The sequence below is a fragment of the Hetaerina americana genome, unplaced genomic scaffold (assembly GCF_022747635.1).
Source record: "Hetaerina americana unplaced genomic scaffold, ioHetAmer1.1.p SCAF_14, whole genome shotgun sequence".
Taxonomy (NCBI): domain Eukaryota; kingdom Metazoa; phylum Arthropoda; class Insecta; order Odonata; family Calopterygidae; genus Hetaerina; species Hetaerina americana.
Window position 1 is genome coordinate 3,123,397 of NW_027286514.1, and position 17,195 is coordinate 3,140,591.

At 36.2% G+C, this 17,195-nt stretch overlaps 1 protein-coding gene across 1 annotated transcript in view; it reads left to right on the plus strand.

Moving 5' to 3' along the window:
- Positions 1 to 17,195, plus strand: part of LOC139686421 (putative sodium-coupled neutral amino acid transporter 11) — a 50,190-nt gene that overhangs the window by 18,668 nt on the left and 14,327 nt on the right. Inside the window, exons 3-5 of the mRNA XM_071583611.1 lie at positions 4,418 to 4,502; positions 5,290 to 5,529; positions 15,223 to 15,481. Coding sequence (XP_071439712.1) covers positions 4,418 to 4,502; positions 5,290 to 5,529; positions 15,223 to 15,481 — 584 coding nt within the window. The remainder of the gene's footprint in view (positions 1 to 4,417; positions 4,503 to 5,289; positions 5,530 to 15,222; positions 15,482 to 17,195) is intronic.

The following is a 17,195-nucleotide window of genomic DNA, read 5'->3' on the forward strand; positions in this document are numbered from 1 at the left end:
AACCACTCCTCCGCACCCTCACCTTCTCCACCAAAGATCCTCGCCCTTTTCCCACCCAAATATGTGCTCATTCCCGAGGTTTCACCGCATTGCTGCGTACTGATTCTTAGAGGACTTGTTTTACGGAAAGCAGTTATCAAAGAGTTTATTGTGGGAATTGTTTAAGAATGGGTTGTTCGAAGGATGAGGGAGATATTGTGGAATAGCAGAGGTTATTGACACGAATTGAGCGTGTTGGTGAATTCAACATTGTAAAAAGAGCGGCATAAGTTACAAGAGATGGTATTTTATGTCTCTTAGATGATATCTTATGTATTTTAATGGCCCGCCTCTCGGGGTATGAAATTTTTAAGGGTCTTGAATGGTCTTTATTGCCAGCCTTTGGATTAAATCGGACTTCGATGCAGAGAAAGGGAGAGGAAGGAGTAAAGCGAGTATGTCGAATGTAGTCGGCAAAGTGGGTCGGTAAAATTTTGAAAGTCGGTAAAATGTAAAAATTGAATGGGAGTGCATATTGAAGATAATTGCTTCACGCCGTTAATTCTCCGAATAAGGGCTCTAAATTTTATTCGATCCATCAATCATTCCGATCGATAAAAATTGTCGTAATCCTAATTAAAAACAGCATCTATGCATTTTTCGTGGAGAATGAGTACTAACTATTTACATTGACCTTTAATTGCTTCTTCTTTACTTATTTTATTTTTGGGTCGCCAACTACCGTCTTAAGCTGCGGTGGTTTCCGAGGCTTGAATAACTCTGAGTTAATTCGGATGAATTCACAGCTGCTGAGTAGTATGAGCTCTGATCATTGACCGCGGAGGTTATCTTCTCGTTATGAACGGCTCGCTTCATTGAGGCCAATGGGGATTTATCAAAGAAGAAAAATCATAATATTTTCCCAACTTTCAAACAGAATATACACGTCCTAGGCGATTCATTCTTGAGCGCCGGCTGTGGCCCGGGAAATCGAAAGACATGGAATGGGAGGGCATTATTTCATTCGCCTCTCCCCGCTCATGTTCTCAGCTCACGTTGCAGCACCCCCAATGGCATCTGCCCCTCCCCCCCGCTCGCTTCCCTCTGCCTCAGGCAGTCGCGACTGGTCTGCACCAATTCATCGGCACCACTGCGATCCTAGAAAACTTTTGATCCTCACAATGTTATGCGTAGTTATGAGAAACATGCTTTATAGAGCAGTTTCCTGGAAAAAACCTGTGGTTCTTCTTGGCAGATTCGAATAGTTGCAAGATTTCATTAATAATTCATGTGTGGTATTAGTAATTCTATCTTATAAACAGAAAGAAAAGTACTCGACACTTCGTCATTATTGATACATTTTTTTCTCAAAGTTCTTCATAGTTAAAGTTAGGCGCCATTTGTTGCCAATTAGTGGAGTAGAACATAAAAAATTTTTATATTAAAATATATAAGGCGCAATGAAGTTAACTTCTATTGCATCAGTATGTAAATTTCAAAGCAAAGTGCTTCCCACCCAGAGGGCCTGGGTTCGAATCTCGGAGGCGGAAGATATTTTTCAGTGGCATCCTGATCCCTACTTTAGGTGCTTTGCGGAGAGCACTTAGAGTGAGCACATCATCTGTCGGATTGGACGTTAAGCTGTGGACCCCTTGGTGCATTTCGCTAAGGGTAATGTGGCTAATGCCAATGCCAGATTTCATGTCACCCTTCATCCTTTTCTGCCCATCCCTTATGGTGCAAATAACCTCTGCTGTCGGACGCCTTCCCAAAAAAACTAAACCAAACTCAAAGCAAAGTTTGAGCAGCCAAAGTGTCCTTGTGTTACATAACACGCAGGATATCCTGGTAATATTAAGGTCAAATCCACCCAAATTATTTGTTCAAAGGTAGAGAATATACTGATCGGAGTGGTATTCTCTTCTCTTATTGGTTGTCTTGTAATGCATTTCACTTTTTTGCAAAGTTGTCCTGTGCGTTTTTAATCATGTTGATTTTATTCCAGCATAAGAGGTTTCTGTAGAAAAGATATTTCTTTCATTTAAATTCGAACACAGCGCAATGGAACTGAAGTCTATGACTTTTGTATTAGCTGGAAAATCATTGGTGCCTAACTGAATAAAAAGGACTTGTAAAAGGTCAATTCACAATTCCTTTTTGCTCGAAGGAAGTTCAGTTAACATTAAAAATAGTTTGTTGCATGTTTCTTTTCCCCTCTTGTTTGTATATGGTAATACCGTTTTAGGTTGGTAGAATAAAGAAGATCATCAACAGTTATTACTGAGTGAGGTAATTTAGTCATCTCTTTGCAATATTCCCTCTAAAAATGTACAGCTTTTATGGGGAAACATGTATTAGGAAAGCTTTGCAGATACCTTTAGTTTGCTCGTACAGAATCCATGATCAAAATACATAATGAATCTTAGCCCATGCCTCTATCTTCAATTTTGTTTGATGCACTTTACCCTTCTGGTGGTTAGTGATTGACTTAATATGTCAACGAGAGTACATTGCTCAGGTCATTTGGGCCTTTACTAGACTGAGGTCAACCTAGTTTGCAGCTGTTTGGCACTTGTACAAGGTGTTTTCAAAAAGTAAGGTGGCTTTTCAAATTTCGTAGGCAACATAAATTTGATTTACGATTTTTTAATATTGTTTTGTTGGTAAATATATCCCAAAAATTTGTTTACAGTTTCAAAAATCTAGCATATTTAGTTTGTTATTGATTGTCACAAATGCTAGACATGTTTTGGTGTACTTGGCAATTTTCTACTATGGAAAAATGGATCAAAGAATTTGCATCAAAATTTGTGTAAAAAATGAGAGGAAGTCCCCCAAATCCCTTGAAATGTTGACAATGGCTTACGGTGAGTCTGCTTTGAGTAAAAAACAGATGAAAACTTGGAAGCAGTGATTGAAATTGTTTTGAAAAATCGTCAAATCACTATTACTGAGGATGTTGGCATATCTTTTGACTCGTGCCATGCAATTTTTTCGGATGTTTTGGGCATTTTTTCAGATTATGATAATACTTAGAGAGTCAGGCATCATGCTTTAAACTAAGAAAACCAAAAATAAATGGGTGATATGTACTTAGAAATATTTTATAGATGTGATTTTGATTTTTAATGTCATTCAATTGGAGATAATTGGTAATTTGAATTCTCTTTTCCATTTGTAGCACATTTTATATTATTATTTGTGCAAGTGTGAATTTACAGTAGAAAAGGAATGAATAACCCCTTATAAGTACAATAAAAGGTTCATTCTGTCATTTCTGTTCAGTACTGCTGCTCTCAAAACAGTTAATGGCTCTGCAGTAGATGATTAATGGACTTAAAGGGTCCTCAGGGAGAAGGGTAATAGCTGTGTGCCGTTTACTGTTATCCCAAAGGTACAACTTGCTACCGACCTGCGAACATGCTGTATAATGCCTTTGGCTGTCTGGCGTAAGGGGTGTCAAAAATCAGGCGCTCAACATTTTTATTCCCATGCCATCTCTCTTCCCTTCTGTCCCTCTATGCCCCCTTCCATACAGCTCACTCCCTCCATGAAATGATGTTCTGTGCACCGGAGGGACATAAGCTTTTGCGACCAATTTTCATTATTTAATTCTTTTTTAACAATTTTCATGTGGTACCAAGTTACCTTTACCACAACTTGGACCATTATTTTCCATGCATTAAACTGTTTATCATTAAGGGGAATGAAAATGATAGATATTCTGAGAAATCCATACTTAATGGGCTGTTTTTTTAACTATGCCATGAAAATGTGCATAAATTTCATGTAATATTACATGGTATAATATTATTGTCTGCATGTTCAGAAAACTTATTTATTTGATAATATAATGGTTCATAGATTACTTATTTTGTAATAGGTAATAATTTATGGTAATGAGAAGTTCAAATGAACCTGTTCACTAAAATACAACTTAAATATTGCATGTATTTTGTAAAAGACCCAAAAGAATATTTAAAATCATTTTACAAATTAGAATCCACCACTGAATTTATGAATTAAAGCACTGAATTTTTTCATGCCTTAAATTTCATTGGTTAACATGATGAATTTTCATACCACTAGCTGGATTTAAGTTTTAATAGCTTGATAAGAAACCCAAATAGTTTCTTATCAAGGTTAATGTTTGGGATTAAAAATCATAAACATTTGCCATTTTTTTATATTTACATGCATATGATACTTTTATACTAATGATTATCGTTGGTAGGATGTGATCAAGACAACTTTTTAAAATAATTGTGGTGGTCTTCAACACAGAACTTCTTTATTTCTTAAAAATAAATTTGTGTTTGTGGAAAGGGTTGAGCCTCAATTTTTTAACTTGAAAGTTCATTATTTTGAGATATTTATAACACAAAACAAATCTCAAAAGCCAATTTAATGATCATACCTTATGAATATTTTTTTACAGCCTGAGAGCCAGTCCAAGGAGAAGACAAATTTATCCATGGCTAGCTTCAACTACATAAATTCAATTATTGGAAGTGGTGTCATAGGTAAGAATCATTTTCCTCTGAATTGAAGTGTGTTGAAGGGTGTACTGGTGGAAGGATTGAGGCAGTGTGCTACATACCAGCCAGCATGACTGAATTCCTGGCAGTGACAGATCTTGGTAGTTGTTCCTGTGGAGAGTGCTTATCATGCAGTGCATAAATCATTTGTTGAATAGACCGTTGAGCTCCAGATCTGATGGTGCTGTTCATAAGAGAAGGCTGTTGTTGATGCTCCATCCTTCCTCTTCCCCTAGTGCCCACCCTATTCCGACTACCATTCCATCCCTTAGGGTCTTCTCTTACGTAAAGGACCTCGGTCATTTCATGCTTCCCATAATAGCAGTTGGGAGCCACTTTTAAAGTTGATTTACACTTTTGAAGTGAGTGTGCAGCCTGAGGATTTCACCAATTCAGTCAGCATTGATGCATGCCCATAGTTAATGACCATATTAATTTCAACTTTGACATATCTTTGGGGACGGAAATTCAGGTTTTTAAAATTTTAAGAATATATTACTTTGCTAAGTGTTAAAATTATTAAATACATTACTCAATTTGTGTGAATACATTCACAAACTATAGTTGCATATATATGTATGTTAAGCAATGATACTTTAAGTATCTACAACACAAACATTAGGCATCACCAGCTGGCTAAAAAACCTCAAACTATTGAAAGGGCTCGTTTTACACTTCATTGCATTGTATAGCAATGTCTCAAGGCTCTGATTGTGAGTGAAGCCATGATGACTGTGCCTAGTCTCAAGTTTTTTCTCTCGTCCTTGAATAGGTATGCCTTATGCATTACACCAAGCAGGGTTTGGCTTGGGCCTAGTTCTGCTGCTGCTGATGGCCATTATTACAGACTATTCCCTTGTGTTAATGGTCCGTGGTGCCCATCTTGCCGCGGGCAGAGCTGGATTGGTTGGCACTGATGGAGGATTTTCCTATCCTGGTCTCGTGTATGCAGCATTTGGACAGCCTGGATATTTATTTCTTGCTGCACTGCAATTCATATACCCTTTCATTGGTGAGCACATGCCACTTTGTTGTAGTTTTGCTAGCCATTTGTGCTATTTACTTCCTCTTCTCTTTTCAGCATGTGTAATGGTGTATTCTTGTCATTAACTAAGGAAAAATTTGATATTGAAAAACCTTACTGATACATTGTGTGTATATTGCTTTGAATGATAGTTGTACCAATATGTAAGTATTCTTACATCTGCCATTGCTTCTTTTAAATGTTTTCTTCTTAAAATAATGAATGCATCTCATACTGTGCTATTTGAATGTTTATTCAGATGATTACCTTAAGAGAAACTACCATGTTCACTTGATTGTAAGCTGAATCTCCTCATTTTAACAGTAAAATATGTGGATAATATCATTGAGTTTTTAGAAAATGATTCTATGGGGAAGACTTAAAAAAATCAATCTGGTGAACAAAATCCAGGTTACAATCAAATGTATGCAATAGTATTTATTAGTTGAACCCAATCATTGATTGTGAAATGTGAATGTTATCGGTTACCACATACTGAAAATATCTTTCTACCATCATGCAAATGTTGACCATTGGTGAAGACAAGAAAATGGATATGCCTGAAAAATGGAGCTGATTGCAACTCCTAGTGAGACTTAATATTTCATCCATATTAAAACTCCTGGAGAATACTTGAAGTGCAATTTCTTTGCCGTGGGAAAGGACTATGGCAAGAAGGTTATTTATCAACAAAACTGAAGTCTGAAACTGGTACATGATTTAAAATTCTCAATTTTATTGCAAACCTGATTAGTCATAATTAGGCATTCAGCACCTCCTGGTGTAGAGTGATGAGTTTGTAATCAATGCTAAATTGATGAGGAGTACTCATGGGTCTAAACTAGAGCTTATAACTGTCATTAGAATGTATGTGCAGATTAGACTTCTCATATCATTGCTTATTGTGTGTTGCAAACTTCTCAGCTGCAGAAATGTTTTTGCATGTCAATTTTGTCATCAACACAAGCTTTTTAGTAAATTTATATGATTTATGTGTATACATGGATATCATATTTGCTTTTTCACATTCATTTGCCCTTAAAAAGTATATATAATATGAGTACCTAGATTACAACTTCTTGATTTCACTATTTCTTTGAATAATAAAACATCCAAACGTGTAGGCTTTGTGTCACTACCTCTAATGTAGTAGAGTTCCGGTTATTTCCTTTGTTGTCAAAGTTGCATACCCAGTATATTCCTAGGAGATTGTGTTTAGTTTAGCTTTTAATGTGAAGCTCAATTAGCCAAAAAACATTTATTTACACTTTGTTGGCAACATCTTTTTATTTCTGTATTTTGAATGGGAGGCTTTATTATTAGGATTGTTCCTTGTTAGGATGTTCTTTGGTAGCTTGTGTTTCAGCTAAACACAATCTTGGTCCTGATCTCCAATCATGTAAATTATTACTGCTAACATGTTTTGATTCCCTCTTCTGTATTTGCCACAGAAGGCCTAATTTAAAATTTGTTCTAGTGTAAGTTGACTACTCCTTGGTAAATCAATGTAAAAGTTGTGTATAAAAATGCTTTCTGATATAGAAAGGTGAAATTTATTTTGGATGATATTTTGAGTAGCTTCAGGCGTGATGTGGTGGAAGTTGAACATAATGAATAACTGATCGTAGCACTTTTCCTCTTGATGATCATTTATTCATCATCAGTCATTCAGACAATATGTTATTTAAGTTAAAGATTATAAAAAAACTAGTGTACGTATTGTAAAAGAATTGCCTCAAAAAATGGGTGCTCTATCATATTTCTCATGGTATCATATCCATTCATCCCCATAGGCTACAAACCTTTAACATTATGAAAGGGCTTGGGACTCTTTAGAGCTTTTTTGATAAGACTAATGATATTCACTAGTAGCAGAGAGGAAAACTATTACAATTTTCCTTTTAATAAAGATTAATTCAGACTAGTTTCAATGTCTTAACTTGAAAATAATGTAGTTTGTCTCAGTTAGGCATACATCGTGGGCAGGAAACAGGTTAATCATCACCAACACTTGGTTTAGGCACCACAAGAAGCATAGGTATGCATGGAGAATGCCAGATGACAAAGAAAGGTATCAGTTAGATTATATTATGGTTAGGCACACATTTAGGAACTGCGTGAATTCGCACAGCTTTTATATTAGGCATACATGTGAAATGCCTGGAATTTCAGAGAGATATTAGTTAGACCTTATGATGGATTTTGGGAGCAGTCACAGATTTAGAAACTGCATAATTAGGGCACAGTTTCCTAGTAGTGGATGATGTTTATGATTATTATTTGGTACTGATGAAATATTGTGTCCTATTCAAGATTAAAGCAGGGAAGATAAAATGGAGGAAATGCAGTGAAGGTGCATTAACCAGAGCAAAAGAAAGGAGTACTATGGGGAAGTAAAATGAATTCAGTGAAGACAGGGAAGTGGGTACCATAGAAGAAGGATGGGAGCCTGTCAAAATCTCATGCAAAACTAAAGAAATAGAAAATAGGAAAGATTACAGACATGATGATTAGGAAGTTAAATGAGAAAAGGAAATGAATGAATGTAAATACAGAATTAGTTACAAGAAAGTACAAGGAGATAAATTAAACCTATCGCAAAAAATTAATAGGGTGAAAAAAGCATGATGGTAGATGCAGTGTGAAGCTGTGGAAAGTTTTCAAAAGGTGAAATTGGTGCACTGTAATACATATAAAGGTGATGGTACTATCAGGAAGTAAGAAGGGCAAATCCTTGAACAATATTACAGATATCATTGGAAAGTAATTGATTGAACCAGACAAGAATCAAAAGAGATGGAAAGAATACGTACAGAATGTGTATGGTAAATTAGCCAGCAAGTTTAGACATGTAAGGAATAAGATGTGAATAGCTTGGGTATACTAGATGGCGAGATTGATAGGGCATCAAGGGAATTGAAATCAAATAAGATCATGAGAATAGATAAAATCCCTTTTTGGGCTAATTTGTAACGTTAAGGAGAGAGGAATTTTGCGAGAAGATTTCATCAGATCAGTGTTAGTTCCCATTCCAAAAAAGGGGAAAGTCAGCCTTTTGTGAGGTATATTTAAGTAATAGTTCAATTTCCCTTGCAGCTAAAGGAGGACCTAGGACCATCAATTAGAGGATGGACAGCAGGTCAAATGATCAGTTTGGGGATTATCAGTTATGGGATCAGAAAGGGGTGAGATGTGTGGTACAGTAATGAGATCCATGATAGAGGGGAGCATTGAATACAATCAGAATGCATTTGTTTGTTTAGTAGATTTTGAAAAGGCATGTGATAGAGTGAATCGGGTAGAAAGATGAAGGCTAAGTTAAGCATTGAAATAGGAGTAAATAAACTATTTCCATAACACAATGGAGTTATCTCAGATGTGTTTTGGATCAAAATGGTCCAAGTACTGGGGTCTTAAGAAAAATAATTGAAATAAGAAAAGAAGCTTTCACCAGAAGGAGGGAGTTGATGTCAGGGATATTGAGTAAGGATATTAAGTAATGACTCATCAAAACTTTGAAATGGAGCATTATTTTTTTACGGCATGATTGTTGAAATAAGGTGAGGGGAAGAGATAGGAGGCTTTTGAAATGTGAGTGTGGTGAAGTAGGGAAAGGTGGAATGGTCAGGAAGGAAAACAAATTAGGAAGTGCTAGGCATGGTGGAGGAGGAGATGGAATTGTTGGGAGAAAACCATGGGAAGTAGGAAAAATGAATGCAAAATGTTTTGATTGACAATGGGTAATTGAAGACTGTGATAGAGGGAAGAATATTCTTAAGCTAGGAAGGGATAGGAATATGGTAGGCTTGTTAGAAGGAATGAAGGGAAGAAGTATTTAGAATTGAATGGTTTATTGTAGTGTGGTGTACCAGGTAGTGTTTTGTTAAGTTAGGCAAAGAAATATATCATTGTTCTGTGTCCATTTCTCTAAGTTTCTATGTCATCAATCTGAAACAGTAGACTACCATTTGTTAATCACCTGATCATGCATTTTTAGTGATGTTTGTTATGAAAACTTTGGTGTCTGTGCCAAAGTTTCTGTGTCATATATCTCAAAGGTTATACTACCATTTATTAATCACCTGATCATGCATTTTTATTGATGTTTGCTTTGAAAACTCTGGTGGCTGTGCTATTCAATTAATGCTAGTGGAAGTATTACTTAAAATGCTACTGTTCAATGGTCTTTCACTTTGCTTTTGAACTGAGTCCATTATTGCTCCAATTGCTCCAAGCACATAATTGTTTTGGCCTTGATAACACACACTACGAATCACTGCCTGAAATTTATGCACTTGTGTGAAATGCACCTTTTATATCTAAAATTCATAGTAATATTAATTGGTGCCCAACTTGAATGTTTTCTAACTTTTAGCTGTAGGCTTAATATTGATTGATATATAGGGTCTGCTCCAAAAATAAATAGAATGTTTTTAACCCCAATGAGGACTGCTGGAGTGGGAGGATTTGTGGCGAGATGTCTGGAGGGAAAGCGATGCAAACTGCATCAGTTGTCTGCAAGCCATTTAAAATGTGCGGATTGCTAATAGACTGGACCCCTGTTCATTAGTCATGTTAAGAATTCATGATGGCACATTCCATGGATCAATGATACACCATAAAAATTTGTGTTAGCTCTGAAAATTGGGTTTGGAGTTAATGATTCAAGGTTAAGGATGCTTACGGAGATAAAGTAATGTCACAAGGAATGGTTTTCTGCTGGTGCAAGATGTTTGGGAGGGCAGAGAAGAGGTTGATGATGAGGAATACCCTGGACTCTTGTCAGCGACCGATTGCAATGAAACTATGCAGAAAGTGAGAGACATGCTCAATTCCAATTGCTGCCCAAGTGTCAAAATGTTAACAGAAGAGTGCAATATCCTGGAAACCTCAGCGTAACACATTCTCACAGACTATGTAACCATTAGAAAGTGCCAAGATGGTCCCAGAGGTGCTGTCAGATGATCAGAAGGCTGCTTTTGCGGCAATCTTGCACCATTTCTTGGATGTTGCCCCAGCCACCCTACAGACCCGATGTGGCACCACCAGACCTTTTTGTTCCCAAGAATTAAAAGGAGCTTGAAAGGCAACCGTTATGAAATGCCAGATAACGTCAAAGAGTCTGTGATGACTGAATGAGGTCCACATTAATGCCTTTCAGGAAACATTCTTTGACCGACCAAGTTGCTAGTATTGGTGTGTTGATGAACAAGAGTGCTATTTTGAAGAACTTTTGTAATTTGTACTTTGATTTGTGGCATATTTCCTCATTTATTTTTCTTATTTTTGGGACAGACCCTGTATATACATATGTTTCTGTATAAGCACTTCCATTGGCCAGGACTAGCTAATTGGTGAAAGCAATTATCTAGGCTGAGAAATTAATATTAATCTTCATAGAGTATTTCTGTGTAAAATGAGAATAATTCCAATGAAGGGAAAGTAAAATTGCATATATTTGCTCAATAAAGTGGAGATAAATCTATGATTACCTATTTCTCTTCCACTTGAAGGTGTTTCTTAATCGAAAATATGTTTTAAATTAATGGTAATCTCAATCTAAAAAAGACTGATTCTTATAAAAACGGTCAAACTAATATTGTGTCATACAAAACTATTATTTCCATGGCTATAGATTTCAATGATAATTTCAAAGGTAGGTTGTAGTACATTAATGCAAGTATAGCGGTTCCTTGATTTGCAAACATAATTCATTCCCATCCACTGTTCATATCTAAAAAAGTTCATCTCAACATCCATTTTCCTGTACTTTCTAAAGGGGAATCAATTAATCTGTTCTTAGAGGTTGAATTTTGTTTACAAAGTTCTTGGAAGAGATAATTCTTGTCTCAATTGGCCTTGACCGAAATGGTTGCCTTTTGTCGTGTCTCTCTCTTTGCTGCTGTCTTATTCATTCTCTGGAGACATTTCCTTTTCTCCCTCATCCTTTTTTCTCGTTCTCCTCTTAACTCCTGTGGCTCTTTGGCTGTAAATTGGATTCCTTCACTAGCTCCTCAATTTCTGCTTAATTAGCATCCAAATGCATGGTATTTCCGATTGAGACAAATATATTTATCAAATTCACTTTCAGGTCATTCCAAAGCAGTTTCCAGTACTCTGACCATAACTTTTTTGTGGCTGATTTTAATTTTCTTATGGAATCATCCTCCCATGCCTCCCTATTAAGATTTTCATAATGAAGTATATTAAAATGATTCTTTCAAAGGTCTCTGAAGGTTAATTCTTCATTGTGTTAACGTAAACATTGGAAAAGACTTTGTGTAGAGATTTTTGAAGTGAGCACTAGCATGTTGATCAATTGGCCATAGGAGTGATGTGGTGTCAGGAGACAAGTACTTAATTTTGATCAAATTAAAATTGCCATCCAAATCTTCAATCAACTGTGGTGGATGTGCCTGGCCATTATCCAGTAAATGAAGTACTTTTTTCAGGGGTTTTAAAGTTCAGGTTTCAGCATCTTATGATTAAATGTGCTTGCATCTGGTTCATGTGTTGTTTTATTTTATTTTCATTTTATGCAGTCATTGTATGGAAGCTGAATGAGGGCAACCATCTTTTGTAGCTGTTATGTTTACTCCTACATGAGGGATATATTTTTAATGATTTTTAACTTCATTCATGCTCAGATGAAAGAGTTCCTTGACAATTCCACAAAATGATGCATTGATCCCAAAAATTCTACTCTATATTATGGATTTATCACCTTAAATTAAAACTATTTTTGGAAGTGGCTGCATCTGAAGACATTTTACTACTTTGCTGCTTGCATTAATTAATCCTTGATATGCTGCCTAGGGAAAGCATCTTATTTCATATCTCAAGAATAAGTTCATATCTAGGAGTAAAATGGAATATGAAATAAGCTCATATGTTAAGCAGTTGGTAGATCAAAGTACCACACTACCTCCTATTGCATATATGTATTTTGAAATTATTGGCACTCATAATTTTAACAATTGCTCTGAGAACTGGTATCTCATATTAACTGATCATAAAGAATGTATACAATATGAATACAGGAATTAATTGACAAACCTTATCCAAATAATGTTTTCAGCATTTATTATTTAAAACGTTTTTATTATATTTGTTTGGGATGATCTCTGGGATGTCTGATCCTGCAAGAATGTATCCCCCACTCAGATTCCACAAGCATGATTATTTCAGTAATTTAATAATCATTTTCCTAATGAGTGTAAATGCATCATCATCAGGCGTGTAAATAATGGTTGTGTGAAACATTTTATCTGAACTTTATTGGGAGTTTTTAAGGTTATATGTAGTATAAGAAAACTTTTTTGAATATTTCTATATGATTCTATATATATTCCATGGATCAAACTAGTCCTCTTGTGTTCACATTTGCTATGAAAAAAGCCTGAAAAAGTATGCTTGTCATCATCCTTTGGCTCTATGGAATTTTATATGAAGGATGAAAATTTTCAAAAATGAAGTAAATGATAAAGAATGCGTGCTCCTACTCAGTACCAGCTTATGTTGAAAATGTGATGGGTGCTGAAACACTTTTGCTGTGCGTCTATTTTGGGAATCATGCTTATTAAAATGTACATTTTACTTTCTCCATTCCCGGAGCAAAATATTGTATTTATGAAAAACATTTTATAGAATTTTAGTGGATGTAAGCATTATTTGACCCTTGGAAATAATTTTAATCAGTAACATTTATGTTTGTTTTTATGTAGATGTGATTGGGAATTTGGGCATGATAACTCCAAAACTAATAGTAGATCTTCTAGATTAATTATTAACTATTAATTTTTCAATGTCATTAAGTGCACTTTTTCCTTTTAATGTCAAATGATTTGCCTTAATATCTATGAGCTGATACAATTCATTTACTTTTTCACGGCTGAATTTCATAGTTTTTACTGAGGACTAGGGAGAACTGCCCTTACAGTTAACCAGTTGTTTTTTTTATATTGAGGCAGTGGTCATTATAATCTGGCATATACTACCTTGATCAAAAAGTTCCCGGAATAACCACCGTGTGGCGCTCCCATCGTTCCGATTTGAGTTCTGTTTTTTTTTGTTAAATTGGTACATCTGTTGTTGATATTCCCTTTAAATCTTAGTGTCATAACTTGACATTTGCAAAAGTTACGTAGCCAAGAGTACATCTATCTCTGTGTGTGTTGGCGATTTTTTACAATTTCAAAAATGGATTTAAATTTGCAACAACGAACTTGTATTAAATTTTGCGTAAAAAACGGATTTAGTGGCGCACGGACGTTGGAAATGTTGGAAAAGTGTTTCGGCAACGATTCTCTAAAAAAAACGGTCGTTTACCAGTGGCACGAGCGGTTCAGAAGTGGTCGTGAGTCAATCGAAGATGATGAACGCAGTGGCAGACCATCGACATCGAAAGTCGGTGAAAAAATTGATAAAGTAAAAGAAATGTTGGTCAATAACCGCAAATTAACCATCAGAGAAATAGCAGAGGACTTGAACATTGCCTATGGATCCGCCCAAGACATTGTGGTTAATGATTTGGGTTTCCGTCGTGTAGCATGCCAAAAGACCTCAATTTCATGCAAAAAAGAGACCGTGTTGACGTCGCAAAAGACATGATTTGCGAGGCTGAATCCGATCCCACATTCATCAAAAGGATCATTACTGGAGACGAGACGTGGGTTTATGAGTACGACACGCAATCCAGACATCAGGCAAGTGAATGGCGTTCACCAAATGAGCCGAGACCAAAAAAACCACGTCGTTTTCAGTCAAAAAAGAAGGCAATGCTGACGGTTTTCATGGATTACAACGGTGTAGTGCATCATGAATTTTTGCCAGAAGGCCAGACAGTAAACAAAGAGTATTATTTGGGCGTTATGAGACGTTTGCGTGAAGCAATTCGCCGAAAGAGACCAGAAATGTGGGCATAAAACTCGTGGATTTTGCACCATGATAACGCACCGTCGCACAGTGCTATCATTATTCGTAATTTTTTGACGAAAAATGCAACAAATACCATCCAACAGCCACCGAATTCACCTGATTTGGCTCCCTGTGACTTCTTTCTGTTCAATCGAGTTAAAAAACCATTACGGGGAACGCGTTTTAGCAGCCGAGAGGAAGTAATGGAAAAATCGCAGGAAGCACTGATGGACATACCGAAAACCGAATATAAAAAATGTTTCGAGGATTGGATCAAGCGCTGGCATAAGTGTGTTGCAGTCGATGGGGATTACTTTGAAGGGGACAATATAGATTTAGATGAATAAACTTGTATTTTTAATTTTCTGAATAAATTCCGGGAAATTTTTGATCAAGGTAGTATGTGCTGTGGAAAACAATTTCAAGAAGCTTCATTAAAATGCACAAATATTGAGCTAAACTTTTTTGGCTTAAGGAATATTTCATTGTCTAAATAGTGCTGTGATAATCCTAGATGTCCATTGTATGCTTTTTGAGGACAACAAATGACTAATACACGAAGTCATAATTCTGTGAAAGTTTAACAGCAGTACGCTTATCTCCTGCAGTGTTCCTACTAACCCCCCTGTTTTTTATTTGCATCTTTTCATTCTGTTAAAGACCTTAAGGTTTGAGTTAATGTTAAAATTTAAATGTAAAGGTGCAGTTGTGAAATAATTAAATAGTTACTGCAGTCACTTGACTTACTTTTTATCATATTCTCAGCAATGGTGAGCTACAACATTATTGTAGGGGATACGCTGACTAAAGTGGTGGCTCGTGCTTTGGGTGAAGAGGAGTCCACATTGTCATTTGTTGCACATCGGGAGGTGTTGGTTGCAATTGCCACTATAGCTGTGACTGGGCCCCTGTGTCTGTGCAGAGACGTGGCTCGTCTTGCACGAGCATCGTTGCTCTCTCTTGGCTGTGTTCTCTTCATCCTCATTTGCCTTTTCATTCGGGAAGGAACAATGAGTACCATTGTGTGGGTGACAATTTATAATTACACATTATACTAGTAATGACTATCTTACTCTTAATTCGCGTGTGCTTTATTTAGTCAATGTTTATCTCTGTAACAATCGATTGAATTGTTGAATCCTGGTATGTCAAATGTGTATTCACTGATTCTGTTTGATTTACTTATTTTATACCTAAAGCAGGTTTTTATTCAGGTAATATTGATTTTTTTTATCCTTCTGCATCCCTTTGCTATGTTGGACTCCACTCAAGTTCAAACTCTTCGTATGCTTGGTGCCAAAAGTGATAAAAGTTTTCAAGGTTCTATTAACTCAAATGCTGAATATAGATTTGCCAGTCTTCTGGTATGTTAATATATTTTTTATTTCTTCAAATAGGTTCTCAGATGCTTTCAGCCTCTGTTAAAAATGTTAGTTGTGGTAGCAGAGAAAGTATCTTTATAATTAGTGCCTGGTATGAATGTTACATGCTCCCTGTTAAGCATTTGTTGAAGCAACTGGTTTTATTGGTTGTGTGTATTACTTTGATCTGTTGATGTATTGATTCAAGAGATCACCTGTTGTGAGTGGTGAACTTAATATTCTCGAGGTAAACTTGTTTATTGATGATAGTAATTGCAATGCAGCACTGAAGTATTATCAAGAAGAATTTTTCTTCTGCCCAACTTAAATTAATTCACGTTAATGATAATCTTGGATATTTTTCAGTTTAGGAATGGAAGCAAATTCATGTTTCAAATATTTTTCTGTAGATTCTAGCAATATGTGGGTGCTCATTGCTAATAATATGTGGGTATTCTTGCCTGAAAACTACATTTTGAAACTTTGTCATTTTCAAATTGCTGTGATGCAAGATTTCAGTGCATGGAGAAGTAGTAATCACTTGGTGTCAAATTTTGGTTGCTAAAATTCCCCATTGAATTGTTGCAAAAGGCTATGAATATGCATGTAAATAGGTTGGTGGGCATTGCTGTGTCAGAAAATAACCCCCAAGCCATGGCATTTTCAAATTCTTTTGATGTTTCACAGTGACCCAATTGATTATTGTCCTCCATGCCATAAATTTCAAGGAAATTCTCAATTGCAGCCCACATTTCAAATGATAGTTGTAGAGCAAACCCAGGAAGAATCTCAAAGCATGCCTGGATGTGTACTTAGTCAAACTAGCATGGAGTTCTGCCTTTAATGTGGTAGCATTTTCCCCTCAGTCCATACCACCATATAAAAGTGAAAGATACTTTTCAGGTAATCCTTACATTTCCACTGGCCCTGTGTGGGTTTGTGTGCTCTTTACTGCCATCTGTTGCATTGTTATGGTAATACTTGGATGCTTGCACCCACTCCACGGCCCTAATGATGTTGGATCAATGTGGAAAAGAAATGTGAGAAATAGTGCTACATACTCTTTCCAGACTTCCACAGAGCTGATAATGACTAAGCATCTCTGCCCCACCCCTCTACCATTTCCTGCATGAATGGTAGTATAATAACTATGTAACCTTGGGTTAGAATGTTTTCTGCTGTCTGAGGAAAGCAGCTTTGCCGATGAAAGACCATGGTTTAGTTTGTATGAGAGAGTGGGATTTTTACAATACTTTCTTTACTATTCAGAGATTAGTTTGTATAAACATGTTGAATTTATCCTGAAGTCTGGTGCGTTAAGTGAATGTGCTAATGATTTTTACTGTGATATAGATCTCAAGCCGTCCGTTGAATGGG